The 27,742-nt window shown below is 49.6% G+C and overlaps 1 protein-coding gene and 1 long non-coding RNA gene across 2 annotated transcripts; one reads left to right on the top strand and one right to left on the bottom strand.

Moving 5' to 3' along the window:
• Positions 1-2,524: 2,524 nt before the first annotated feature.
• Positions 2,525-18,532, bottom strand: FAM180A (family with sequence similarity 180 member A). The gene is made up of 3 exons (XM_008707605.2): positions 18,157-18,532; positions 7,842-7,942; positions 2,525-6,391 (listed from the first exon to the last, which is right to left on the bottom strand). Exons 1-3 carry the CDS (start codon positions 18,230-18,232, stop codon positions 6,047-6,049), a joined length of 522 nt encoding a protein of 173 aa, XP_008705827.1. The 5' UTR covers positions 18,233-18,532; the 3' UTR covers positions 2,525-6,046.
• LOC103678268 lies at positions 3,661-22,374 on the top strand. The gene is made up of 4 exons (XR_572637.2): positions 3,661-3,730; positions 15,614-15,716; positions 20,112-20,236; positions 21,264-22,374. It is a non-coding gene; the product is annotated as an uncharacterized LOC103678268 (long non-coding RNA).
• Positions 22,375-27,742: the final 5,368 nt, after the last annotated feature.

Below are 27,742 nucleotides of genomic sequence, written 5' to 3'. Positions count from 1 at the left end.
CCCCCCCCCCCCCCGCCGCACTCCCCCCCCTTGTCCTTACTGGGAGGCCTCCCTGCTCTCCAGCTCCCTCACAGAGAGCTGGTCACATGGTGACCCAGTTAAGCCCAGCCCAGCAGCGTGTCCTTCTGCTCAGGGGCACAGCGCGTGGCCCCCGCGCCGTTCCGGCGGCCCGAGGCCGGTGTAGCACCCCTCAGCTGGTTCAGCCGCCCCGCCAACCTCACCCCTGGCTGGGGGGCCACCCGGTCGGGGGCCCCGGGAGAGGGGCGGAGGGACGAAAGCGGCAGTGTGGGGAAAGAAAGCATTGGAGCCTCCCCCAGAAAGATCTGTCCATGTCTTGAGCCCGGGAGCAAAGCCTGTGGAGGAGCTGCCCTGCACCCCATCCCTCGGCCCCCCTGCCCTCCCTGCCCTCGCGCCCGACGGCCGGCCTGGCCGGCCCGCAGGGACAGGAAGGGACGAGCGGTACTCACGCTGCTGGGGTGGAGCACGGGCAGCGGCAGCAGCAGGAGAGGCACGAAGATGACTAGCAGCAGGTTTCTTGCCCGGAGGAGGCCCTTGAGCAGGCCCATGGTGGCCCTCGGCGCCCCCCTCCCGCCTCCCGCCGGCCGCCAGGGGCCTTCACTCCTCACCACGCTCGGCTCAGTCCAGAAAGACTTCTGCAACCCTTCTCGGCTTCCAAGAGTCCTCTCTTGTCTTGGGGGCAGAAAAGGAGGCCAGTGACAGCTCCTGTGTGCACAAAAGCCTGGGCTCCTTGCCTCCTGGTTTAGGTGGGATTGGTGAGCATCGTTTTACGCCCAGCAGCAAGGGACCAGGAGAGGAGGCTGATTGGAAGCATAGTGGGCTCCCCCTTCGCTTGATTAGAAGTAGAGAAACTTCATTGTGGGGCTCTGCAGAAAGTCCCCCCCTAATCAATCAAAGGCACCGCTCTGCTGCTGGTGGTGAGGCTCGAAGAAATCATGTAAAGGCTTTCACCAATTAAAAATACCCAGCGCACGGGCTAGTGCCCTCCATCATTTTTGCTCTCTCTGATGGCCTGTTCGGGGCAGTACCGGTTTCTCTCCCACCTGTGCTTGCTGTACCCCCTTCCCTTAACCCAGGCCCCCAAGTTGGTCAGCGGCGGATGCAGACTTCAAACAGGGCTGGTCTTCTCTCCTAGGACCTGGCACCTGAACTCGGTTCAAATTTCTTTCCTTCCAATTGGTTTCCCACTTTAATTTGTCTTGAACCTGGGCCTCCAAAGCAGAAAAAAAAAATCCCCAACACTTTCCCTGCTTGTCACCGGACAAAAATCTTGCCGGAGGCCCACCTTAACTTTGCTTCACCTATGGGGAGCCGGACCCCGCAGTGGCCCCGCCCCTGCCTCAAAGCCAATCAGGAGGGCGGAGAGATTGAGGCAGTCTCTCTTCCAGAGGCAGTCCAGGATTGGTCCCAGCAGGGGCCGCCGAGTCCGCAGAACCTAGGCAACTTGCAAAGTTTATTTTTGTTTCTCAAACATCCTAGGGGCTGGAGTGATGATTATCATCGGAAACATAATCCCACTTAAGCGGAGCTTTTCCTGGGAGAGCACTCGCGAACCTAGTCCATAGGAAGATGGGTTTAATGGTTCTGGAGAAATTTGCCTCCGGAGTGTACCATAGCAAGCCCTTCGGACTTCCCTGATGACAAAGATCGTTTACTTCAGCGTCTGAGTGAATACCGAAGCACCTGGGTTCAGCAGAGGGTGTCAGCCTATAAGAAAGACCCCAGACCTTTCTTAGAGAGAATGGGAAGGGTAGCTACCTCTCTAGAAAAGTCTAGATGCCGGTCTCATTGCAAAGGCCGTTGGAGTCCAGATGTCAGTGGTCTTTCTTGACTGGAGTAGGTGCTCAAATGCTCCTCTCTGGGGCTCTTTACCAAAAAAGAAGCAGGGAGCTTCCTTTGGCCAGTATGCAAGGAGGAAGGAGGTGGGAGGGCAGGGAAGAAGTTGACAAGTTCAGGGTCAGGGCCTTAGCAGCTGCTGCACTCTGCAATTTCTGCTGCTTAGAGATCGGGAGAAGCTGTTAGCCTCTTTTCTCAGAAGGGACATGTGGATAAGGTTACCCGTGTTGTGTTTTTCTTGAATTCACAGAATGCAAGAATGCAAGGTCTGCAGTTGGAAATGATCCCCAGGCTAAACGTAAAGAGACTGGAGAAGCGACTCCAGAAAACCAGTTCTTCCTGACTTCTAAGGCAGGTGCAATAATGGACAGTCGAGGTTCCCTTCGAGGCTGTCTTGCCATTGCAGGATGGGCTATGATGACCCGTCTCTTTAAATGTATGTGAAAGACTGGCTACCATATTTACTACATTTGTGCCTCATTCTTGTGCTGATTTTGAAACTCACAATGAACAAGACCACAGGTGGGATATTTTGGGTGGCAGATATTAAAGAGGGTGGAAAATAATTAAACAGCTGCAGAAATCAACATCCCCCGTTCAACCCCTAGACCACTTCAAATTCCTTGGTGAGATAATCTGACATAACAAAGATTCCACGGAGCCTAGTAAACTCGATCATGACGTTTTTATTACACTGTTAAGTGAATAATTGTTAAATAAAATTAGGTAGGGTGAGCGACACAGTTAAGACCAGTAGTTCTTCTTCAGGACTCTATCCATTTTTTAGATGAAGAAAACATTTTCCGGAATACTAGACTTGAGAAATAGAAGGCAGGTTTCACTTAGATGAGGTATCTAAAGTAGTCAAACTCTTAGTAACAGAAAGTAGAAAGGCAGTTGCCAGGCACTGTGGGGGAGGGGGGGAGGGGAGTTGTTCCAGAGGTATCATTTTTTTGCAAGATGAAAAGTTCTGGAGATCTGTCATACCACAGTGTGCATGGAGCTGACACTATTATACTGTGCACTTAGACATTCAGATGGTGAATTTCACGTTGCGGTTTTTTTTACCACAATTTAAAAAAATGTAAGACGTTAAAATGAGTTAGGAAGCTAAGGGGCGCCACGTAAAGACATTTGACAGACGCTTGATTTTGGACCAGTTCACCTGTGGAAATATCTTCTGACTGATTTATCAGTGAGGTGGTTCTCTTTTCGATTCAAGGTGAGATGACAGAGGATTGGAAATTTCAGCACATAGATGTTTTTCGATGTCTCTTGAGTGACACCAGAGGAAGCCATGAAGGTGCCAACTCTAGAAGACGGTTCCAGAATTTTTAGATCCTAAAAGTCTCCAGCAGTATAGAGATGGCAGAATTAGTTACAGGCAAATTCCATAAGTTACAGGCAAATTTCCATAAGTTCCATAGGTTACAGGCAAATTTCCATGACAGACACTACACCCTAGATTATTCTGTCTCTGTGTACATATGACAAAATGTGACCCAGTTGTGATCATGGTGTTACAGAGCGGTATTCATGAGTCAAGATGGGACAGTCTGTTTCTGTCCAGTCTACTACTTTACTGTTCATTGAGCAAGGGTTGGGTCTTGGGATGGTGGTGGTGAGTGTTATATTTGATTTTGCATGTAAATGAAGTTATTAATATAAACTGTTCTTGTGGGTCAACAGTCAATTTGTAGTCAGCCTAAAACAGTCATTAATAATGTCATCTAGTTAGTAAAAATGGAATTTTCATTTGTCTTTAAAAAAGTCATGCCCTTCTTGTTTCTCTTTTTTTTTTTCCAGTCATGGACTGCCGCATAAATATGGGCCCCGATTGATGACTACGCAAATGCCTTCAGTTTTTTGCAGCAGGGTGAGTGAATTACCACTGGTCCTGGGAACCATCCTCCCATTCATGGATCTCCTACCCCTCAGAGCAGCCAGGTATATCATAACATGGAAGGCAGGGCCTACAGGGTGGTCTTCCCACCCACTGACTGGAAGAAAGCGCTCAGATCCTTCCCGATGGGGGCGGAGCCCTGGGGTGGGATGTGAGACACTGAGGTTGGGCTATTGCACAATGTCGAAGGGTTGAGGCCTGTCTCACCTCCTCCCCACCCCTCATTCAGGGAAAGTACAAATAGTGAAGGCAGACCATGAGGCTCATCTGCCTTTTGGGAAATCCTGACCCTGTACATTGACCTTTGTTTGAGTCAGACAGTGATACCCAAAGGGGGCAGAAAGACAGTGAGCGTCAGAGTGCAGGCAGGCAGAGCTCGAGTGAGCAAATGTCAGCCAAAAAGCACTGGGAGAGGTCTCTAAGAAGTGGATACAAAGATAATCAAAATTGGGCCCAAAGATAGAGCAGAAGAGACACCAACTAAAATAAAGAGACCAGCTTAGTGACCATGTCATAGAGAACACGTAATATTAAAAAGGGAAAAACTGAACAAAAAGCAAGTATCAGAGACTGCATTTGAGGAAGGTAGGGAGAAGTATAACCAGGGAATGAGAACCAGAGAGACCGACAGCTATTAATCTTCTGAATCCAAGAACATGAGGATGCCAAGCTGTATTCTTCTCTGATGATGACCACCTTCTTCCTCCATCCTGCTATTTCTCCAAGCTGATCATACAGCTTGTGCTGCTCAGCAATCATTTATTCAAAGTTTTTAAGAAATGCAGAGCAGCTTCAGACATCATCAAATGACAACAGTTAAATACCCATTTCAGAATCAAATTTAGCCTGATAAGGTCTCACTCATTCAAAGGTTAGACCTCTTGCAACGTTAGCCTCCAAAACCCAGCCGTCAATCTAGGAGAGGTAGAAAGATCTCTGAGCTGGTGGGGAGTCTGTTCAAGAGCCCAGTGCTTTTCTGCTAGTGGAGATCTTCATCTATTAACTCATATTTAACATAGAATTTAACATAGAATTATAACAAGCCTAGCCGTCTTGTGTGATAGCAGGTGATAGCAGCTAAAAAAGAACACATTGCGAAGGGTGGGTTATGTTGGCAAGAAAGAAGAGTGCATCTTACAGCCTCACAGTGAAGAAGGCAGCTGAAGAGCTCACAGCACACACAGAATTAGCAAAGCCTTGGGCCTTCCAGGATTGGGGCAAACAGTCCAGCAGACCCCGTAGGTCCTGCTCTCCTCCCTGTAATAGCTCACACTTAGCTCGATGGGCATGGAAATTTCAGAGTTAGAGCAATCTTAGAGGTTATTTTAATCCAGCTCCTTCATCAGGATGTTTCAAAGATACTGAATAAAAGCTTAAGGTGTTTCGTATGTAGAGTTTAAAAAGGTGCCAGGTCAATATTGCTCAAAGGAAAGTTCTGGCATTTGAAAGGGGAAATCCTGTCATCCGAAAATCACTTTTACTTGGAGCACCTCATTTTCTGATGATGCTGAATGATTTTCAGCATTTGGATAGACATGGCCATTGGTGCCACCTCTTCATTAGTGTGATGAGGGTGACCCTCTCCGCATTAGCTTGCTTTCTCTGTTCAGAAGACCAAGCAGGACTGTTTGCAGGCTTTCTGTGGACCCCCTTCATGTTTCTCCTCCGTATTAGATCAGCTTCCAGAGAAGAAGAATCAAGACATATAGGTTATAAAATTACTGATTTTCTAACTGATTCTTCTTGGTGACTTTTGGAAAAGTTGAGAAGTATATCTTTGACCAACAATGTATTTATTTGGCTATAGCTCTAGGTTGGTTGGGTTTTTTTTTGTTTTGTTTTGTTTTTTGTTTTTAAATCTCTTACTATAGAACCTTCGGGAAGATGTTCGATCAACCTCACAGCGTGATGTCTGTCCCCCATCTTCCCACCATGCCCAAACCTCTGCGTCGTCTCCTCTAGCCCTGTGCTCACGCTCGGGTGTTTGTGGCAGTTGCTTGGTGTTGAAGCGTGGCTGAGACTCCTACATATCACCAGGCCAATCATTTGGCCTTTGGAGGCTTCTCGAATTCCCACCCTAGCCCCTTCTTCCAGCCCAGGTCACACCATGACCTGAATCAGATGGGCTTGTGAGGAATCTACCAGGGGCAAAGAACATGGCATCATTTATTTTACCTCTGCTACTCTGAGCTGGTGGCATGTGCTTTGTCGCTGGGCTCTGTAAACGGAGTAGAGAATGAAGAGTATTCAGGTTACTGTGTGTGCTGGTCCCTGCTGTGCGCCAGTCTCTCAGGGAGTCACTCTGGGGCCTGAGGACCGCATCAGGTCATGCCGCAGGGCCTGGAAGAGGCTACGGAAGGACTGGGCCCAGATGTCCTTCTGATGCCCTTGGGACAGGGCTGTGCGGTAGGCCGTGTAGGCCAGGGTCAGCGCTGTCCTTTCGAAGTCCTCTTTCTTGAGGATGCCAGGGTGGCTGGAGAGGCTGGCGCTCAGCCGGCGGATGTCCGGGATGCGCTTGGGGATCACGTCATTGCAGATGATGCGGAAGTCAGAGGCCTTCCTCAAGGAGGCGAGCTCCTCGTCCTTGATGGAGATCTGCAGGTCAGGGCTGATGTCAAGTTCAGCCAGCAGGAACTGGAGAGAGACATGGGACGTGGAAAGACATGAAGCATTCGGGCATCGTTGAGGACATCAGTGTGTTCATTCTCACGTACGTGCATTTAGGGAGGCTGCTGCGTCTCCAGTTTCGATTTCCCACTAGCTGTGTAACCCTGGATGAGTTACTTAACTTCTCTAAGCCTCATTCCCTCCTCTGTGAGACGATTAGTGACAACAGTACTTCACTGGGATATTGTGAGAAGTAAGTAAGACAAATGAGGACAGCATCTAATACGGTGCCTGGTACAAAGCCACTATTTCAAGGACTGCTTATTGTGACTAGAGGCCTGGACCCACGCGCTAGTCCCTGCTTCCCTTCCTCCCTTCCACCCAGCAAAGATCTTCTAGAGCACAAACTGACTATTTTGGGTAATTTAAAATCAGAAGCTGAATTCGAAGAATGCAGAAAATTGTGCTAGGAATTAAGTGGGATACAGAGATTTGTCCTTGTTTCTCACCTGTTCTTAAAAAGTAGAGCTCTTCCAGGAACCTCAAAAATACCTCTCGCACTCAGAGTTCTAACTTTCCTCTCTGTCTCTGACTCCTCCTGGCTCTAATCCATCCCCCATGCTACTGTCTGCTATCTTTCGAGAACAGATCTGTTCATGTGACTCCCAAGTTCAAGACTTGGCAAAGTTTGTTCCCCGTGGCAGGATTGGAAATCTCTTCCCCTTCCCCCAGCTCAACGGCTTGGCTGCAGTAGGCTGTGTTTCAGCCAGACAGTTCTGGTACATGGAAGATGTGAGAGGATGTCAAGGCAGGAGGGGAATTTTGGAGATCATCGTAGTTCCTCCTTTAACAATGGAGGAGATTCAGGCCCAAAGAGCCATGGCGGCTGACATGAGGTCACACAGCGGATGGGGGCAGAACCGAATGACAGCTCAGATCTTGAATGTGGAATTTTATCATGGAACCAGTCCAAGCAGCCTTGGGGAATTTACCTGCAGTTTGGAGAACGAATGGGGTCTTAGTGGCCCAGGAGAGTAAGGCAGAGGAAGAGAGCTTCGAGGTGGCCCCAGCCCATCAGAAATGGAGCTATCCCAGCATGCAGTTCCTGGAGACATGCCTCTGCTCAGACACCTGGCGTGGCATTGCCTGAACACTCCTGACCAGCCCTGCCTCAGAGCCTCTGCTTGGGAATGTTGCCCTACTCTGCTGCTTGGGTGCTCGTGGTGGCTCCTCGGGGCCCAACGGAAATCTCTGATTTTGCCTCAACTGAACTCCTGATGCCATCATTCCCTGTCCTGGCGTGTGGTAAAGGAGAGGAGATACGAGGAAGACCTGACTCTGGGACGGGCAGGATGCGATGAACCCACAATGTAGTCTAGACCAGTCCCTCCGGAGCTTAGGTCCCTTTTCCAAAAAACAGAGAGAAGGTGCAGCGCCTTTTGCATGACTTGAATTGACCACTTTCCCTTCTGCCTACCTCATAGAGCAGTTCGACTTCCTCCAGGGAGCTCTGCAGGACAGGGTTCAAGGGCATTGATGAGGATCGCTTTGGCCGATGGGCAGCAGGAAAGAGCACGGCTGCAAAAAACCAGAGTTAGCTTGAGGGGCTGCACTGTGCACATGGCCTGGAGGCCGGCCAGCCAGTCCGGAGTGTGACTGAGTCCAGGTGGTGGTGGCCATGAAGCGGGGAGAGCTGACAGACGACTCTGGTGTGTTCCTGAGCACTCCCAGGCATGTCAGATGTTACTATTTCAGACCAACGATTTCAAACCTGGCTGCTCACCAGAATCATCCCAGAAAGTTTTGAAAAATACATATGTCTAGGGGTATGTATACCCTAGGGAATTTATGTAAAACAAAATAAAACAGACATGAGCAAATCGACAACCCTCCCCACCCTCCCAAATTCAACAGATGAGTTCTCTAATAATACTGCTCCCTTTGTCAATAGGACGGTCTGGTTTATATTTATTGACAACCCTTTTAATCAGAGGATCGGACTTCTGGCTTGTCCCCGACCATCTGAGATATAGCGGCCAAGAATCTGAATACAGGTGACAAAGTACAGGAAAGGAGCTGCCACAGACCCTGATGCCTGGCCCCAAGAGTGCGGGCAGCCAAGCTCAGGGCTTCCCCCAAGGGCTGGCTGACTTAGAGATGCATTGGGTATGAAGTCAATGACTTGTCAATGTTACTCCTTGGTGACTGCATTTAGAAGTTGTAGCTGGAGGAAGATGGATGAGCTGCTAGAGGTAGGGGGGTAGCCGAATTAGGAACCGACAGAGGACAGGTGAAGAAGAAGACCGACTATTGCAGAGTATGGGAATAATCACGACAAATTGCAGTTCTCCAGGATCGTGTTGGGTGGGAGCAGACAGCCCTGTTCACCCCACAGCGCCACCTTGTACCAGGGCACTGTGCAGGCGTGACTGGTCACGCCGCTGTCCGCTGATTTAAAAAAAAAAAAGATGCATCTTCTTCAAGACACTTGATTGTGATGTGCTAGAAGCCTGGGCAACTAACTGTAAAAGTCCAAGAGACTTGGAGGCAAAGTCGCGCCCCCTGAATTTGTGCGACCCACAAATTGTATAACCATACACGACAGCTCTTGATAATGGTGCCCTTGGAACCGTCAGGAGTCTAGTGATGTCCAGTGTCCTCTGGTTAAAGAAGGCAGGGCACTGCATAAGCGTTTTGGAAGGTTTTCTATCGGAAGTGATACAAATGAAACATCTTCAGTGTAAAGGACATTTTGGGAAAAGCTCACTGGTAGGCATCTCCTACTTCGCGGAAAAAGCTGGTTGGATGTTGTATTGCTCTCCTACTGTTTACTCTGTAACTCATTATCTATACCACAGGTTCCTCCCGGGCTAGGATAAATATGGTTTCGTGTTTCTGTGCCCCCAGCAGAGCCTGGTAAGCCAGGCTGACCCGGTTCTAGACCGAGATGTGACCTGCCTCTTTCTGCGCACCCTTCTTTTCTTCTTACCATGAAAGGGTGGATGAAATCCCATTCTCAGGATAGGATCTGAGAGCAACTTCTTTAATTCTTGTCCTGGGATTCCATTCTTATTGTGAAATTACAGGTGTTGTTCCCTTAAAAAAAATTCATACCCCAGCAGGTGAAGGGGATAGGAGAGGATGAATGCCCTGGGCATGGAGCCCTTTCAGCTTCCTGTCATCTCAGACTTGGGATGGCTGCCTTCCAGGAAGTTCTTTACGGCTTAACTGTCTCCTGGTGAACGCCAACGCTCCTTTAACACACACACCCCAAGTGGACCCTGAATTCTCAAAGAATGGGGAAGAAAATGCTTCCAGATTCAAAGCTCAGCTTAATAATGAAGAAACTATTGTTTCTAAGTCCTTATTCTGATTCTTTTTAAAGTGATGACACAATTGGGGAAGATCAGAAATAGCTTCAGCCTCTAGACAGGAGACCGATCATTGCCCCAGAAAGTGTGTGTGGGGGGGGGCACAGAAATCTGAAAGATGGACCCTTCCCTTCTTGTTCTCCTGTGCCACATGCTTCCACCACCTTCTGCCAGAGCCCTGCCCATTGCCACAGCTGCTTGGACCGTGTGTCAGGCAGGTGCTTTCCTACTGCCCTGGGTGTGGAAACGCAGCCGGCCGGAGCCAGACATATGAGAGGCCCAGGTCTGACTCTCTGGAAACGAAGTGAGGCCTACAGAGGATAGATTCACCTTCAAGGAGTTGCTAGAGGTGGGAGTGGGGGCGAGAAATAAGCTATGTCTGGTCCCTGGCAAAACATTTGGGTAAAAGGTTAAATATACAGTCACTCCCGATGTTCTGGTCTACAACAGTGAAGGCTGGACTCTGCCAGAAGGCAAATGGCCCACGTGAGAGCTGACCAGCTCCCAGAGGCTGTATGTGCAAAGCTTTAAACTAGACTTGCTCCCGCGGGGTTAGACACACAGCCTTGCTTCCCCAGGAAGCCTTTCCCGCAACCCCGCTGCCCACCAGTGTCCTTTCTCTAGCTCCTTATGCCTTCTGCATCCTGTCCCCACATTTCACGTCTTGCCGTCTGTCACCCCAAAGTGCTTGTCAGGATGGCCAGCCCCTGGGAGCGAGGGAGGAAGTTTATGCTTCCCCTGCTTGACCTCGATGTCTGCATAACGCTGGGCTTCAAGGGAAGGCTCGGTGTATATGTGGGGATGAGTTTAAAGATGAGCAAGGGATTTTGGGAGGCGCCTGGCTGGCTCAGTGGGTTAAGCATCTGCCTTCAGCTCAGGTCATGATCTCAGGGCCCAGGGATTGAGCCCCATGTTGGGCTCTCTGCTCAGCAGGGAGTCTGCTTCTCCCTCTCCTTCCGCTGCTCCTCCTGCTTGTGCTCTCTCTCTTTGCCAAATAAATAAATAAGTAAATAAAATCTTTTAAAAAATCTTAAAAACAATAAAGATGAGCCAGGGATCTTCAAAAAGCCTCACAAAACCAAAACACCCATGGAGACTCTTGAGGCTTTGTTGGGGTTTCTCCTGTCCTGCCAGCTCGTCGCCTACCTGTATGGAGGTTATTATAAGTTTGGCTTCCCGCTCACTGTGGGTGATGAGTAAACCACTTGGGGCAGCACAGCCTCCACCAGGCTGATGGGGAGATATGAGGGCTCCCCACTGGATGGCCATTAGTGTCGGCACCTTCCCTGAGAGAGGGGACAGAGGGGAACAGTGTGGGAGGCCAGAGACGGGCAGAAGGGCCCCACGTCCTCCTTATGGTGCCATCTGAGCATGGAGCCCCAGGCAAGAAGGCTATGGGGACAGGTGTGTCAAGATACTGACTTCATGTGCCTTTTGCTTGATGTAAAACTGGGCCAGTTTGTTTTCTTCTTCTCCACTCCAACATTCTGCAGCCAGCCTGCTCCCCAGCTATTTTTCTTCAGGATGTGAATGTGTCCACGAGGACCACTTAGGGTGACCAGGGGACCCTAGAGGCTTCCATGTCTCCCAGCACGAACATCTGCTGCACAGCTAGTCTCAGGGCAGGGAGACCGTGAGCTTCTCCCCTCCTCCCCAACTCCCTGGACATATGAGCCTTGTGGGGGGAAATTGAGGGTTTATGGTACATTGGACAGATCAGCAGAGAACAAAGGATTCACTTGCTAAAGGTCATGGACATGCACTGATCCTGTCCGGGAACCAGATCCGGATCCAGAGATTCGAGAGTCCTGTGTTGGGGCGTGTTCTGTCCGCATCTTCTTCTTCTTCTTCTTCTTCTTCCTCCTCCTCCTCTTCTTCTTCTTTTTTTTTTAAGATTTTATTTATTTATTTGATAGAGAGAGAGGCAGTGAGAGAGGGAACACAAGCAGGGGGAGTGGAAGAGGGAGAAGCAGGCTTCCCGCCGAGGAGGGAGCCCGATGCGGGCCTCGATCTCAGGACCCTGGGATCATGACCTGAGCCAAAGGCAGACGCTTAACAACTGAGCCACCCAGGTGCCCCCTGTCCGTATCTTCTGCTGAGAGACGCATATAGACCGCACACCAAAGTTGTTAGAATGTGAAGTTCAGATACCGTCACCACGCGTGAGCCCACTGTGTGCTGGTCAGTGTGCGCCGTGCTTTCCACGTGCGCCTTGGGGGGTGGGCACTAACACGCCAATTCAGAGATGAAGAAACGTGGAGGTTAAGAAACTTGCCCTAGGCCCCTCAATTTGTTTGCCGTAGGACTGAGATTAAATCCAGACCTCGCAGGCTCCCAAGCCCTATCTCACTGATAGGGAGAACAATGCTATCTTTTCCGAGGTGTACCGGCCCGAAGACTGGGCTCAGGAAAGATAGTGTAGTTAATTATGAATGAATGCATTTGGTATAAAACATATTCTGAAATGAACCACACGTAATTTTTTTTTTAAGAGAGAGAGTGCACGTGAGCAGGGGGAGGGGTGGAGGGAGAGGGAGAGAGAATTTGAAGCAGACTCCATGCCCAGAGCAGAGCCCGACACAGGGCTCAATCCCACGACCCCGAGACATGACCTGAGCCGAAATCAAGTCGGTCGCTTAACTGACTGAGCCATCCAGGTGCCCCTTACCGCACATAATCTTAAAAATTCTCTAACTTTGGTTTATAACCCTATGATATGCAAGGTCACATTACTGCAGCCCCATGGTCACTCTCCTACATAGACCCTCAGCTCCCTTGCTCCCTCTTTATTCCTCTGCAATCACTTGGCCAAGTCACAGCCCATCCTGTCACCTGTCCACCACTGCACCTGTGCACCCGAATGTGGCCGGAACAAAACACAACCCTGTTACATGTTCTCATTCTGAGTTCACGGTCATCCCGCACACAGGAGCCTTTCCACGCTGCGCGACCGCAACCCGGATTTCCTGGTTCCTCCTGCTTGGTCTCACACCTTCTACTCTTTCCTTAAAGCGGCTGCCTGCATCCTGTCCTTAAACTCTGACTTCTCTGTCACTGTGCCCACGCGCCCCCCTGGAGCCGACTTCTCCCTGCGCACGAGTGACGTCGCCCAGGAAGATGGCACCCAACCTTCCCACCTGGCCTCTGTTCTCTCCTGCGTCTTTCATTTCCCCCTCACTACTGGATCTTTCACACCAGCAGGAACGCTGCTTCTGTCTGACTTTCAGCTTCGCACTCCAGGCCAGACGGCCGGCCACCCGGCCACCTGCAGGCCTCTCCCTGCCCATTTGTAATAGATGCCTCTCCTGACCCCAGACTCAGTCCCAACCCCAAAGCGTGCACACACACACGCACACACCATACACCCCCACCACACACACATGCACACGTATGCACATACACCACACATACCACACAAACACACATACTGCACACATACAAACACTGCTCCCCAACACACCCACCCTGCTGGCTATAGTCTTCCGCATCTCTCTCAGTTGCTCAGGCCAGAGACCTTGGAGACATCATTGATTTTCCTCTTTCACATCACACACCCAACCAACCAGCAAGCTTGCCGGCTCCACCTTCAGAATATATCTGGAATCCGTCTACTGCTTGCAACATCTCCGCTAGACTCCCGGTTCAAGGCTTGAGCGCCTCCCCTAAAGTTGTCTTAGCTTCCAATCTTGGCTCCCACCCTCGTTCTATTCTTTTTTTTCTTTTAATTTATTCATTTATTTGGGGGGGGGGAGAGAGAGAGAGCATGTGCGAGCAGAGGGAGAGGGAGAGAGAATCTCAAGCAGACTCCCTGCTGAGCCCAGAGCCCAGTGTGGGTCTTGAACTCACGACCCTCAGATCATGACCTGAGCCAAAATCAAGAGTCGGATGCTTAACTGACGGAGCCACCCAGGAGCCGCATCATTCTATTCTTAATACGACTAAAGTGCTTTTGTGAAAACAGGTCAGATGCTGTCCCTCCTTTGTCCAGAACCCTCAGTAGCTTTCCCTATCACTCAGAGTAAATGCCAAAGATCATCAAATGGCTACCAGATGCTACATGATTTGCCTTCTTCCTGCCTCCCTGAGCCTGTAATTCTCCCCTGGCTCCTGCCACCCCAGCCACAGGCCCCTTCACTGCTCCGTAAGCACACGAGGTATGCTTCTGCCACAGGGCCTTTGCACTTCTGCTTCCTCTGCCTGGAATACTTTCTCCAGGGATTGCATGGCTTACTCCCATGTTTCCTTCAGGCCTTTAGTCACCTCTTTAGGGACAGCTTCCCTGATTTCTGTATTTAAAAGTATAATCCCTTATACTGTGTCCCTAATTTATTGTCAGCAAACGAACCAGATGTCTTACTTATATATGTGTTTATGTCTGTTTCCCTCACTAGGATGTCAGCTTCCGGAGGGCATGGGGTCCTGTCTGTTCTGTTTGATGCTGTATTCCCAGTGCACAGTATTCTGCTCTCAACTAGGAGTAGATGATCTCATAGAAACACATTAACTACCCTTGTCACTAAACCCCATTCTTTTCAAACAGAGTGCTTTACTAAATCCTTTTCTCCCCTCCCTTTTTTTTTTAATAGGCTCCACGCCCAGTGTGGAGCCCAAGGCGGGGCTTGAACTCACTACCCTGAGATCAAGACCTAAGCCGAAATCATGAGTCAGATGCTTAACAGAATGAACCACCCAGCTGCCCCTAAATTCTTCTCTTCCTAACAGGATGATTCTAGAACTTATTTTTAGTTCCAGGTGCTGGCTAATTATCAAAATGTAGATGTGATCTCCTGTCTCTACCGCCCCCTCCCTTATTCTCTGAGGAGCCTGTCTTCCTGCCTGGGAGAAGCTACTTTTAGTGATCTCAGTCAAAGCTGCCACCTGTCTCCCCCACACCTTAGCCTGTCCAAGCTTTCTTGTCCATACATACAGACATAAGTCTCCTTAAATGGAAGAGCCTGTCTTTGCAGCCTGACCTTCTCGTTGACTTTTTGTAATCTGGGATAAAATTCTTCCTCCCTGCAATCTTCCAAATATGTTTAATAGAACAGAATGGTATTAAGGCTAACCATGGTTCCCACATAACTACACAGCATTTGTACCAAAGAGCTTGTTGGAAAGGATTCAAACTGCACACCATATTGAGCCAAACTACGATATTTTTAACAATACAGTTGAAGCAACTCAATGGAAATGGTGATGGGTGTGGAAAGGGAAAACTCTCATTTATGAAAGATCTTTTGTGAGATCTTACTGATGTCATTTACTTTTCTGCTCCCGGGCCAACCCTTCAGGAACGCAGTGACATTCTGAGGGAGCCAGGATCTTGGCCCCGTGGGTTGGGGTCCTCTGGGAGTGGTTCTGAAAGGGTCAGACTGCCCCCCATCCCCACCCCAGGGAGCCTAGGGCCAGGGAGCAGGGAGCACCCAAGGGGTGGGGAGGGGATGAGGGAGGACAGCCAGGCTCTGATGCCGCAGAAGTGGGGTGGGTGACAACCTCCAGCTCTAGTCTTCCAGCTGAGTGATCTGGGGCTTCTCGACTGCTTGCCCATCTTCTAGTTTCCTCACCTGTGGATGGTCAGAAGGGCACCTGCCCCGGGGACTCACTGGGGCCACGGGGCTGTGCTCAGTCCTGTTAGCCAGTACTTACTGAACACTGATCACAGGCCCTTCCCTTCATGCCTGAAAACACACACAACTCTGAAAGGGACTCCTGAAAATGACATAAATTCCACCTGAATTTATGTCTGAATTTATAACTGAAGGGCCATCCTTCCCTATTAACTTGCTTTTAAAAAGAATAATTTACATGTACTTAATAAAAACAGTTCTAGTATGTAATACATACATTTCTTTTTTTTCTTTTTTCTCTTTTTTTAAAGGCTGGTTAGTTCCCCTCAGCCCCCCAAGTGGTCCAGCAGGACAGCAGGACCTGGGGGCTTGGGCCAGGTGTGTCCGGCTTCCGGCTGGCCCCGCTAACCACAGGTGAGTCATCGGGTCTCTGTGAAGTCCCTGCGGCTGGAGCGGGGATCCGGCTGGGCTGGTGTGGAAAGCTGCCTCCCAGGGCGGAATCCTAGAGAGCGCTTCTAGGGAGAGGCCCCGAGAATGGTAGGAAAAAGGCCGTCCTGACAGCAGGGTGTGTTCCTTTTGGGTTTATTTCTACATTTCCACTTGGGGGCAGGGGACGGGGGAGGGTGGAGGCCAGGGTGCTGGTGGGGGAGGGGCGATAAAGGCGGGGTGAAGGGGGCGTGGAGGGGGGCTTCGTGGGCAGAGGGGGAGGACCCTGCTGGGAGAGGTCGCCCTCAGGCTGTTCCTACAGGGAATTCTTCTAAATGAGGCCTGGCGCTGGGGGCGGGGTTGGGGTAAGGATGAAGACGAAAGGAACAGTTAAGTACATTTGGAAAAATTGTTTTTTATTTGGGTGTGACTCCCATTCCATCTTTAAAAAATGGCGACTGAGTATTCCTTTTATAATTAGGAAAAAATGTTAAAAATGAAAAAAAAAATCAACTACGTGGAAGACTTTTGATGATGGTTGGAGGGACTCTATCACTGGTTGACTCTGCCGGGAACCGCTAATCTAGCACTTAACAAAGCCGCCTCACCATAGCCTCTGTTCCAGCTGTGTTGGCTTCCTGTCTCCAGACAGATTTGTTATTATTATTTAGGGGCCCGACCTTCCCCAGGAAGGGGGTGGACAGGGCATTGGCTTCTCGGACGTTGCTATAGAACCTTCTGCTGAGTGGGAACCTCAAACTTTCTTCCATGAAACTTTTTTCTTTGGTTTAAGTGATAGGTAATAATTCACTTTGATAAGCTTCTTCACCGTTTACAAAGCATTTTATTTACATTTTGAATTATGACCCTCACCACACGCAGTGAAGATAAGCTCTGTTATTGTTAATATGGGACTCGTTTGTGAACCGAAGCTCAGAGAGGTTCAGAGCCTTGCCAGACATCACACAGCCAATGAGAGGCAGAGCTTAAATCTTTGAGTTTCCTGCAGGATTGCCCATGACGTGGCTATGGTGTTTACAGCCTTGTTACAAATCCAATTATCTCATTCGGCTTTCTAACAGCCTGTGCATTGGAAGGGTGGGTATTAGCAAATTAGGGAAGGACCCCAGTAGCACACAGGGCTAAATGACCAAAATGTAATGCCAAGGTCTTTTTGCTCTCCTAAATGTTGCCTCCAAAGTTTGTGCACATCACGAGCAGGGAGGGGGGTTGTGTGATGTTCTCAGAAGAAAAGGAAAATGCTCCATTAATTATTTGCCTCTGGGTAACAATCATTTCACAGCTCAGCTCAGAGAATTGGCAAATCATTGATCTCAGGCTTAAAAATGAGGGCATAAAACCCAAATAATGAATAAGGAATGGTTTTCGCTCCCCACCCATGTCAGATTCATTTGCTCTGGTCCACACTGGCCGCTCCTTCCTTCCCCCGCACTCTCCTTGAGAACCTGGAGGCTCAGCCCCACAGCCACCCCTCCCGCCATGCCAGTCTGTGCCCTCTTTTGGCTCTCTAGAAACACCTGTGAGCCTGCCTTCTTTTTCCAGTGCTTCTGGGGAGACAGACTTCTGTTGACTTTAGGCAGTGGAAAGGGCTGAGTTGAGCTCTGCTGCATGGAGTGGTCCACACTACTCCTCCCTCAGTCCCCAACGGTGATCAACTCTGATTGGCTGGACACGCCACCAGTGTCTGCCAACAGGAGCCACTCCTGGGCATAGAGAAAAGATGCCACGGGGTCCCATGGGAGAGGACGGCAGCCATGAGGGAACAGCCTTGCCGGGCTCCCTCCTTTCCGAGGTGGACCGCAGGGCGGGTGGAAGTAGCTGTCTGACGTACACCTGAGTGAATGCTGAAGGGTCACTCTTCCTCTCCTGCCACTGGGCGAGCTCTCTCCAGCTGGAAAGATGTGTCCACCCCTGCTCAGAGCAGCATGGAGACCTCCATGTGGACAGCCAGTGCCCAGGGCCCCTGGTCGGGGTCCCCCAGGTAACAGGCCTTTTGCACCCCAGCACCCCCAGTCCCATGATACTAGCGTCAGTCCTGGTACCTGCTCTTCATATGCCCTGCCTGGTGGTGGCAGCTAGGGATAGGGGGTGCTCAAGGGAGCCTGCTCACGGTCTTGGAAGCAAAGATGACTTAGCTCTGGCATGTCAGAAAGGCATGCCCTCTGTGTTCTTCACCTCGACCGAGTACCCTCCGCGGCTTTGATAATTTTCAGTGTCCCATCCCTCATCAGCTTCTAGCACCTTCTAACATGTCAAGAAGCATAAAGCAACTGGCAGAGAGGAAATAAAAGGGGGGAGTACAGGGCTTCTAATTTCCTTCTACCACCTTACTCTTTGCCCCCCAAATTCCTAATTGTATTTAAGAAAGAGTAATGAACATCAAACAGACAAATAGAAAGCAACTTACCCCTGCTCCACCTGTGGGACACAGTAGCCTGGGCATCGTAACACAATAGCAGAAGCAGCAGTGTCTTCCAGCACATCTTTTCTTCCCAAAAGGTGAAACGTTGTCCCCAAACCCAATGGGACCCCGGGAGCTACAGGTATGCCAGTACTGGTCCTCCCAGTGCGAAGATATAGTTCGTACCCCCCTTCCCTTGGCGGAAGTGCACAGATGCCCTCTCCCGCCCCAGAAGGGTGGAGGCAGAGGCGGCCTCTTGCGGGGGAGGGGGGGGGGACAGGAATTGGGACCTCTGCTAATTCGACTCTCTCCGGGATTGGGGGACTGGGCTTCCACAGAGAGACTCTGTTTTTGAGCACATCTGGAGTGACTCACGGGGCATGTGATCTCCTTGGCAGTGGGGTGGATAAATATAATTTCTGTACTTGAGTTCCATGTGTTGGATGGACCCACTGGAATTTTTCTTTAACAAACAGACTCGTGGAACTTGTTAGAGAGCCCGGCAGAGAGCTGGCTGCTGTCCCCGTCCACACACACACACAGCAGAGCCAGGGGCGAGGGCTGCTGGAAGAGCCGGGAGGCTTGGCTGGCAGACGCTGGGGCTGACAGCCCAGAGCTGCCTTCAGGACAGCAGAGTCATTGTGGTGTCTGGGCTGAGTGTCACTTGTTGCCCTTCCCCGGAGCTGGGCCTAGCCATACTGGTGCCTAGGGTGGGCTCCGAGAGCCTTGCCCAGGTGGTGGATGGATGGGCAGCCAGCAGTTGGGAGGAGCAGAAGTAGAGCTGTGCTGTGACGCATGGGTATGGTATATGCAGCTAACGATCCGGGGACCCACAGTGCACCTCTCCTCCCATTCATGTTCATGACACCCCGATTCCTGAACTGCGTCTAGCTAGACTTGAGACCAGACCACTTTGATTCTCCCAAGCAAAACGGCAGTGTTTTTCCATGATCTTGTTTTGGGTAATTGATTAACTAGCTTTTGTCAAGATATAATCGATCTATAACATTGTGTAGGTTTAAGGCGTGCAGGTGCTGATTTGATTTGGGGCACGTCTGTATTGCACTGTGATGACCACTGGAGCCTTAGCTAACGCCTCTGTCATGCCGCGCGATTACGATCCTTTCTTCTGGTGAGAACATTTGAGGTTCATAATCATTTTTCAAGTATGGCCTAGACAGACAGACATCGTGGTTTTTGTCTCGTATCTTCACCTTCTCTGAAGGTGCCAGAGCTTCAAGGACATTTCAGGATGACTTAACCTCACAGGTTTCCAACCTGTGGAGGTCGTGCCCAGGGCGAATGGGTCCCTGGGGAGACTTCAAGATCTCTCTGCTTTGATCAGAACACCTTTAAGATTTTATTTATTTATTATTTTATTTTATTATATTTTAATTAATTAATTAATTTGAGAGAGAGAGAAAGAGAACATGAGCTGTGGGGTGAGGTGGGGGCAAGCAGACTCCCCGCTGAGCAGGGAGCCCGATGTGGGACTCGATCCCAGGACCCTGGGATCATGACCTGAGCCGAAGGCAGACGCTTAACTGACTGAGCCACCCAGGTGCCCCCAGAACTCCTTTTAAAAAATCCGTTCTAAGAAGTGGCTTGAAAAACAAACTTGACTATAAAATTTGAAAACCACTGATCTTACTAATATTAACAACAGCTCTTGGCGCTTCCTTTGTTTCGGACACTGTGTTAGGTCCTCTCCCTGTCTCAGTCGATTTCATGCTGGCCCCGAGCTATGAGGTCAGTACAGGACTGCACTCCTGTCCTGTGGACGTATAATGTGAGTCACAAATGTAATTTAAAATTTTCTGGGAGCCCTGTTAAAAAAAGTGAAAAGGAACAGTATCGCGGCAATCATAATAACATGTTTCATTTAACCAAATGTATCTAAAATACAATTTCTATGTGTAATCAGTATGAACATCAGCAGGGTATTTTTGATTCGTTTTCAGACCAAGTCTTTGAAATCCAGTGTGTATTTCCCGCACCACAACTCCGTTCGGACCAGCCCCATTTTAAGTATCCAACAGCCACGTGTGACCGGTGGCTACTGCCGTGGGCGGAGCGAGGCTGGAAGGTAAGAGGGCGGGTCCTGTCGCCAGAGCAACACGGGAAGTGTAGTTAACACTTATCGCCTCACCTAAGCTCTACTTTGTCGGCCACTGTCACATGTACAATGAAATACTATTAGCTGTAGTAACTTTGATATACATTATGCCCAGGACATATTTATCCTGTAACTGGAGTTTGTACCTTTGACCCACCTTCTCGCATTTCTTCTACCTCTGGCTACCGACAATCTGTTCTCTGCTTCTTTAAGTTTGGTTTTTTAGATCCCACATATAAGTGAGATCGTATAGGATTTGTCTTTCTCTATCTGGCTTATGTCACTTAGCATAATGTCCTCCAGTTCCGCCCATGTTGTTGCAAATGGCGTGACTTCCTCCTTTCCTATGGCTGAAAATATTCCACTGTGTGTGTGTGTGTGTGTGTGTCTTTGTATATACACACACCACATTTTCTTTACCCATTCATCTGTCAGTGGACACTAGGTTGTTTCCATGTCTTGGCTATTGTAAATTATGCTGCAGTGAACATGGGGGTGCAGATGTCAATTTGAGATGGGGATTTCGTTTCCCTTGGACATATACCCAGGAGTGGCATCGTTGGATCATGTGGTAATTCTAGTTTTAATTTTTTGAGGACCCTCCATACTGTTTTCCACGGTGGCTACACCAATTTACATTTTCACTCACAGTGCTCAAGGGTTCCCTTTTTCCCATATCCTCATCAACACTTGTAATTACTTGTCTTTTTGATGATAGCCAACCTAATAACAGGTATGAGGCGATAGCCCATCATGGTCCTGATTTGCATTTCTCTGGTGCTGAGTGATGTTGAGTGCCTTTTCATATACCTGTTGGTGACTTGTATGTCTTCTTTGGAAAAATGTTCAGTTCCTCTGCCTGTGTTTTTTAATCAGACTGTTTTTTTGCTATTGAGTTTTACGAGTTTTTTTTTTTTTTGTATGAGTTCTTTATATATCTTTGATATGGATCCCTTACCAGATATGTGATTGGCAAATATTTTCTCCCATTCTATAGGTCGTCTTGTCATTTTGTTGATGGTTTCCTTGGCTATTCAGTATACTTCCTTCTTAAATCTGCAAAGATTGCCCAAAGGACCTAGCACGGGACTGGGCACTCCAGCTGACCATTGAATATTTGTTGACTGATGCAGAAGCAGAGAAGGTGCCAGCTCCCCCTGTTCTCTTGCCGGCACTTCCGTGAGCGAGGCAGTGCTGGGGAGGGAAGATGGACATGACTGCCTGGCCACGGGGAAGCCAGGGCCAGAAATCACACTCTTGGCCTCTCGTCCTGGACTTTTTCATAGGTAGGCTCAAATCACCAAACTGTCACCTCCTAATTCCTAAGCTGAACTGAGGATTGGCTTTTGGATTTGGGCTGGGAATGAATGTGTTTGTAACTAATTTCATTTCATAAGATGATGAACTAGGCCTTCTCTCCCACCACTACAACTTGGCCGCAGGAGGGAAGCGCCTCGTTTCTCCAGGAGCCTCACTGAAGTCTTGAAAAACCCTGGTCTAATGCACAATTCCCACCCCCCTCATTTTTTTGTTCGTTTTTCTTGTTCCATGCTGCAATTCTGCTCACATTGGGTAAGACTGGCAGGCAAATGGAAACCTTTTGTGACAACACAGTAAACCCACAACAGAGGAGCTTCCCCGAGTTACCGATTATGCGAAGAACACTTAGAGGGTGGGAGGATGTGCCCCTTAAGGGAACAGTTTTCAAGGACATTTTTGCCTCTGAACCCCCGCGGCACTTCCCTGCGTACTTCTCGTCAGCACCGGTCGCTTTACAGCTTAGTTGCCCCGTCCATTTACTGAGTTCTGACCACACACCTTATTTTATTTCACTCAGTTTTCATAGCAGTTCTGTTCAGTGGATACTATAATAAAGCCTGTTTAGAGATGGCAAACTGCAGCTTAGAAAGCTAAAGGGCTAGGGTCACACAACTGTCAAAGGGGAGGTCCTCCCATATCCTGCCTTGCAGGGGCTGAGATGAAAACACGACACTAGTAAAGCAGCTTCTCTGCTTGGGCAGCACGATGTGGCCGAGGGACAGCTGGCCTGGGCCCATGTAATTGGGAGTAACAGGTGGGGGAAGATTCTGTTCATTTTGAGAGTTCCAGCACAGAAACGCCACAGTCAACACCCATTTGTCACGCACTCCTCAATTCATCGAATCTTTGAGGATCAACTCTGTGCCAAGCAATAGGCATGTCAAACCAAATGAGACATGGTCCCTGGCATCAAGGATCTTTCATCAGGGAAATAGACACCTCTATAGCTATTTAGAATACGCGATATTAGATTTAATGATGGAGGACCCTATGGTAGGAAATGAGAGGAGAGGGCTATCTGGGAAGGCTTCTTGGAGGAGTTGACACCTAAATTAAGTTTTTAGGGATGAGTTGGATTTAATTAGGTCATGGGGGAAGGGACGGCGGGGGTGGGACAACCTGGAAAATGACACAGTGGGGCGAGACAACTTGATGTGTATGTGGGACTGAAAGTGGTGACGTTGTTGGAAGATCAAGGGTGAACCAGGCAGTGGTGGGAGGCAGGCCGGGAAGGAGGCAGGGCCCCGTCATGGAGAGCCTTCTGTGCCACACCTGGACTGTATCCTGCCAGGAATACGGAGTCCTGGAGGCCACCACCAGGGGAGCGAGGTGGCGAGGTTTATGGTGGCTTTGCTGCAGAGGGTGGATTGGATAGGGTAGAGACCACTCAAGGGGGGAGCAGATGCAAAGTTCTAGGGAAAGGTGATAAGGACCTGAATCAGGGCAGGAGCTAGTGGTAAAGGAGAGGAGGGCGTGATTCGAGAAAGATCAAAGAGGCAAAATCGGGAACACACAGTGATCCCTCAGAGTAAGAGCTGAGAGAGGGAGAGAGGGAGCAGACAAGAAGTTCTGGGGTGTCCCCAGCTGAGACTGTGAACACAGAAGGAGGAAGTGCTGGTTTCAGGACGCTGTGATTTCAGTGTGGAAGTGTTGAGTTCGTGTGCTGGGCCTCATGTTACTTGGTTTCTAGGTGCTCGCTCCCTGCCATACTGTCTGTATTGTGCCGCTGCTCTTTACCTGGGAGCCCTGGGGATGGCTTCTCATTCTCTGAGCACTCCCTTCGACACACGGATTGTCTGCTGTGCTCTGCAGCTGTAAGGATGGGATAGAGTTTCAAGTCTTCCCAGGGAGGAGGGTCACTTGTGGATGGATTGGGGTATGAATGAAAATAGATCCCCCAGTGGAAGCAAACATGGACACCATGACATAACTCTTCGGGGAAAGGGGGACCAAGGCTCCCCTCTTCATCTGGTTGACTCCATTCATCCTTTGCATTCCGGCTCAGGTGTCCCTCTCCCTGGGAGCCCTTCCTGGCCTCCCTGACTAGAGTGATACCCCCAGTGAAGCATGTTCATAGCTCTGTAAACCTACCCTCTGTATCTCAGCCTGGTTGCAATTTTACTTTGTGATATTTTGATGAAGGCTCTTAAACTGTGCACTGTAGCCCCATGAATGCAGGGATCATGCTAGTGTTTGCTCACCATTGTATCCCTAGAATCTTCTGGCAGTTTGTAGGTGATCTACCAGCAAGGCAGTCAGGCAGTAGAGGTCTCCTGTCAAGGTCCTGGCAGAAAACAGTTGGCACTCTCTGAAACGGAATTAGAGAGTCTAACAAAGTGACTCTTTATAAAAGAATGAAAGGGTTAAGGGACCAATGCAGGGACTCTTCACAGTGGTGGCTGTTACCACGTGTTATAGTTTGAAATAGGTCCTTCAAGAAGATATTTTGAAGTCCTAGACCCAAGTTTCTGTGAATGTAATCTTATTTTGAAATAGGGTCTTTGCAGATGTAATCAAGTTAGGATAAGGTCATTAGGGTGGGCCTCCAGCCAATATGACTGGTATCCTTAGAAGAGGAGACACAGACAGAGACGCATAAGGAGAAGACAGCCATGTGAGGAAGGAGATGGAGATTGGAGGGATGCACCTGTAAGCCAAGGAAGGCCCACGATTGTTGGCAACCATCAGAAGCTAGAAGAGGCAAGGAAGGATTCTCCCCTACATGTTTCCGAGGGAGCATGGCCTTACCAACACCTCGTATTCAGACTTCTAGCCTCCAGACCTGGGAGACAATACACCTCTATTGTTTTCAACCATCCAATTTGTGGCGCTTTGTGACAGCAGCCCTGGGACACTCGTACAGCCCTCCTAGGCTTCAGGGACAAGGGGAGGAAATCCATTGTTTGCAGTGACCGGTAGCAGAGGGACCACCTGCCAGGAAATGTGGTCCAGGTGGAAAGATGCAGCCAGGGCAAGCTACAGCCTAGCAGGGAACAGGGGAGTAGATGCCTTGACCTCTCTCCGCTTCCACTTTCTAATTTCCATCTTCTGCTCCCATTAGCCTGACCCAATGGGCAGCCAGAGGGCAAGGGAGTGGGGTGGTGTGGTCTGCGGAAGCTTCTGAAGTGCACAGCAGAGTGGCCAAGGGGGAGAGTGATGTGGAGGCAAGGGGAGTAGATCTTATCCAGTAAGTAAGTAAGTAAGTAAGTAAGTAAATAAGTAAGTAAAATGAATGGGAGCATGACAGGGACGGAATGCCAAGGTCATTCTTGTTTCTAGTTTGGGAACAGACGATTTTATGGCACTGCTCTGTTTCCACCAGGAGGAGAAAAGAGAGGAGACATAGGTTTTAACAGTTAGGACTTGGGCGTCTGGCTTCGAGCCCTGCCCCCTGACTCCGCACCCAGGTTCTGGGGCTTCTGAAGCCTCCCTCCTTGTTTGTGCCGCCAGCACCTTGAGGCTGGACACTATTTTGAGGCTTTAAGTGCGGTGATCTGGTATGGCACCAGAAACACAGCTGTAATTATGAAGTGCCAGCCTCGACAGCAGGAAAGTCACCGGCCCGTAAGAGTTGCCAACATAAATGACTCAGTAGGATGTGCACACTCGAGCCAGCCCAGGCCAGGACGCCCTCCTGCCACGCAGAGGTCCGCGGTGCACAGAGGAAAAGGAACATCAGGGTAATTAGGCTCCTGAGTCGATGTAAGGCCTCCGCATCCAGTGGCCAGCTCTGCGAGCTGGAGCAGTAATTTGGGGGAGCAAAGGGGAGGACCATGAATTGATGGGCCAATTGAACAAAATGGGCCAGGTCTCTCGTCTGGGGGAAATACCGTCAAGCTCGGGCTGCGCGGGCAAAGCCTCTGGAGCTGGGTTTACGTGGCCCCACAACGTCTGCCATGCCATCGGCTCGGCGGCCTGGCTCTTCCATAGACCACGGGACCACGTGCTCTCCATTCTAAATGCAAGTGCCTTGTCTCGGGAGGCCAGAGAGAGGAGACTGTATTTTTGTTGGACTTTGTTCAGTCTGGGATCTTTGTATTTCTCAGATTAAAAATAACCAATTACACCCCGTGTTTCTAGGGTGTGTGCGTGTGCGTGTGTGTGTGTGTGTGTGTGTGTGTGTGTGTGAAGGAGGGAGGGGGTAGCTAAAACAGGGACATTGCCTATGTACAGATTTAGCTGGAACAAAGTCTAGATGTTCCCATCCGTCCTTTAGGGTTTTGAATGGTAATAATGATGCTACTAGTCCCTCTTAGAATTGTCCCCGTTACCTTCAGATGACGAACATTCACTGGTGTCCACCACCACAAGCCACTGCAGGGAAAACGTAGGTGGTGGCGCTGTCCTTGGAGAGGTGACGATTTTTTTCTTCTTTAGCAAAAGGGACTGTCAAACAGGATCCCCCAAACGAAGTTCAGGGAGATCAAGAGAGATAGATAGATAGATCGATTGATCGATCCACCTGACTGATGCGGGAGAGAAGGGGGTAGGGGTTCTGGGTCTGTGAGGTGCTTGCTGGAACCCGTCCCGATCCAGTTCTCCCTCACCTGAGGAAGCGGCTGAAGGAATCTTTGGGGGGGGGGGGCTCAGGTCTTCAGTATAGCTTTTTTTTTTTTCAGTTTTATGGAGACATAATTGACACACATCACCATATAATTTAAGGCGTACAGACGATGGTTTGATTCACATACGTTGTGAAGTAATGACCATGAGAGCCTCGGCTACCATCCACCCCCTCACGTAGATACAATAAGAGGCAAGACATTCTCCTCGTGATGAGAGCGCTCAGGAGCTCCTGTTCTGATACGTCACACGGCAGGGTTAGCTGTGGTCATCACGTCGTGTGTCCCATCCCTAGTCCTTATTCATCTGATAACTGGAATTTTGTATCTTCGGACCACTTCCTCCCCTTCCCCTCCCCACCGGCACAGTTTTCTTGCCGTCTAGAGAGATCCCTGCTGTGGCTTCCAGAAGGCACTCTGCTTGTTGCGACTCTATACCCAGGGAAGTGAAAGTCTTCTCCAGCCCTCAGCCCGCCGTGGCTGTTGGCACAGCTAGTGAGAAATAAAGACCATTTGATCCCTCTGCAAGACTTCTCATTTCCTTTGCATTTTCTCCTCCAATGCCCTACCTACATACTAATAAGAACTTGGATATTTTTGGATACGTAAAGGCCAAGGAGCTAGGGCCCTGGAAAACACAAACTGGATTTCCAGCTACGACCCACTGTGGGATGTGGTCGAGGTTGGTGGTTGCTATTTGTACCGCAAACAATAAAGAGGGACATCCCAGTTGCGTAAAAATGCAGAAGTCACGCTCCCTCAAAGAATTATGACCTGGAAGGCAAGACATTTAATTAGAAAAAAACTTCCAATCAAGACACTATCTGGTAAGAGCAGCAGGCATTTAATGTGAGACACAAGCCTTTGGTGTGTTAATCCACTGGGATGCTGGGAATGTTTGGTACAGGGTTTAGGCCTGCCCTGACCAACATACTCTGTGTGTGTGTGTGTGTGTGTGTGTGTGTCTGTGTGTCTGTGTGTGTCTGTGTGTCTGTGTGTCTGTGTGTGTGGGGGGAGGTGGGAGTAAGTGTCAGAGAGGTGGTGCTGGTGGCTGGATGATTCCAGAAGGAATTTCTCAGAACGGAAAGTTCTCTGGGGAGGGCATCTTGGCTGCTCTTTGGCTAGGATTCCAAAGAAGCCAAAGACATTGCCGAGACTTCATAAAGGAGGAAGTGTTGACGTCTCTGCAAGTTAAATCCCATCTTCCACCCTGAATTCTTGCCTAGCAGGGATTTGATGAATGGATATGAAAATACGCTACAAAGCTGTTACTTACAGTAAATGGCGGGTGGGCTCTGCTCAGAGCCAGGGGGCGGCTGGGCTGGAAATGGGGAGCAAGGGCCAGGGAGGAGTTGGCGGTTCCTGATCCCAGCAGGCTCCGGGAAGAGAGGCTAGTTATGCAGGGAATTTCCTGCCTCTGCAACCCCCCTAATGCCAATAACCACAGTTGAGCAAATTTACCTCCTGGCCGCTTTGGGGAAATTTTCAAAACAATACCTCAGAAGCTCTTTCAGGTTAGTCCTTAAAATCCAAATCCAGTCTAGGGCTGGTTCATTTCTGAATCAAATATTGGTAAATAACTGACAACTAGGTG

Source organism: Ursus maritimus, unplaced genomic scaffold (genome assembly GCF_017311325.1).
Source record: "Ursus maritimus isolate PB19 unplaced genomic scaffold, ASM1731132v1 scaffold_3, whole genome shotgun sequence".
Classification (NCBI taxonomy): domain Eukaryota; kingdom Metazoa; phylum Chordata; class Mammalia; order Carnivora; family Ursidae; genus Ursus; species Ursus maritimus.
Note: the sequence above shows the minus strand (reverse complement) of the source record. Positions and strands in the feature narration are given on the sequence as shown.

What these genes read in the sequence shown, in the direction of transcription:
- FAM180A (XM_008707605.2), bottom strand. Translation starts at nt 18,232, where the DNA reads ATGTGCTGGAAGACACTGCTGCTTCTGCTATTGTGTTACGATGCCCAG. An exon ending in GTCCCACAGGTGGAGCAGGG is followed by an intron (nt 7,943 to 18,156) that starts GTAAGTTGCTTT and finishes GGTTTTTTGCAG; the next exon opens with CCGTGCTCTTTCCTGCTGCC. An exon ending in AAGTCGAACTGCTCTATGAG is followed by an intron (nt 6,392 to 7,841) that starts GTAGGCAGAAGG and finishes GTCTCTCTCCAG; the next exon opens with TTCCTGCTGGCTGAACTTGA.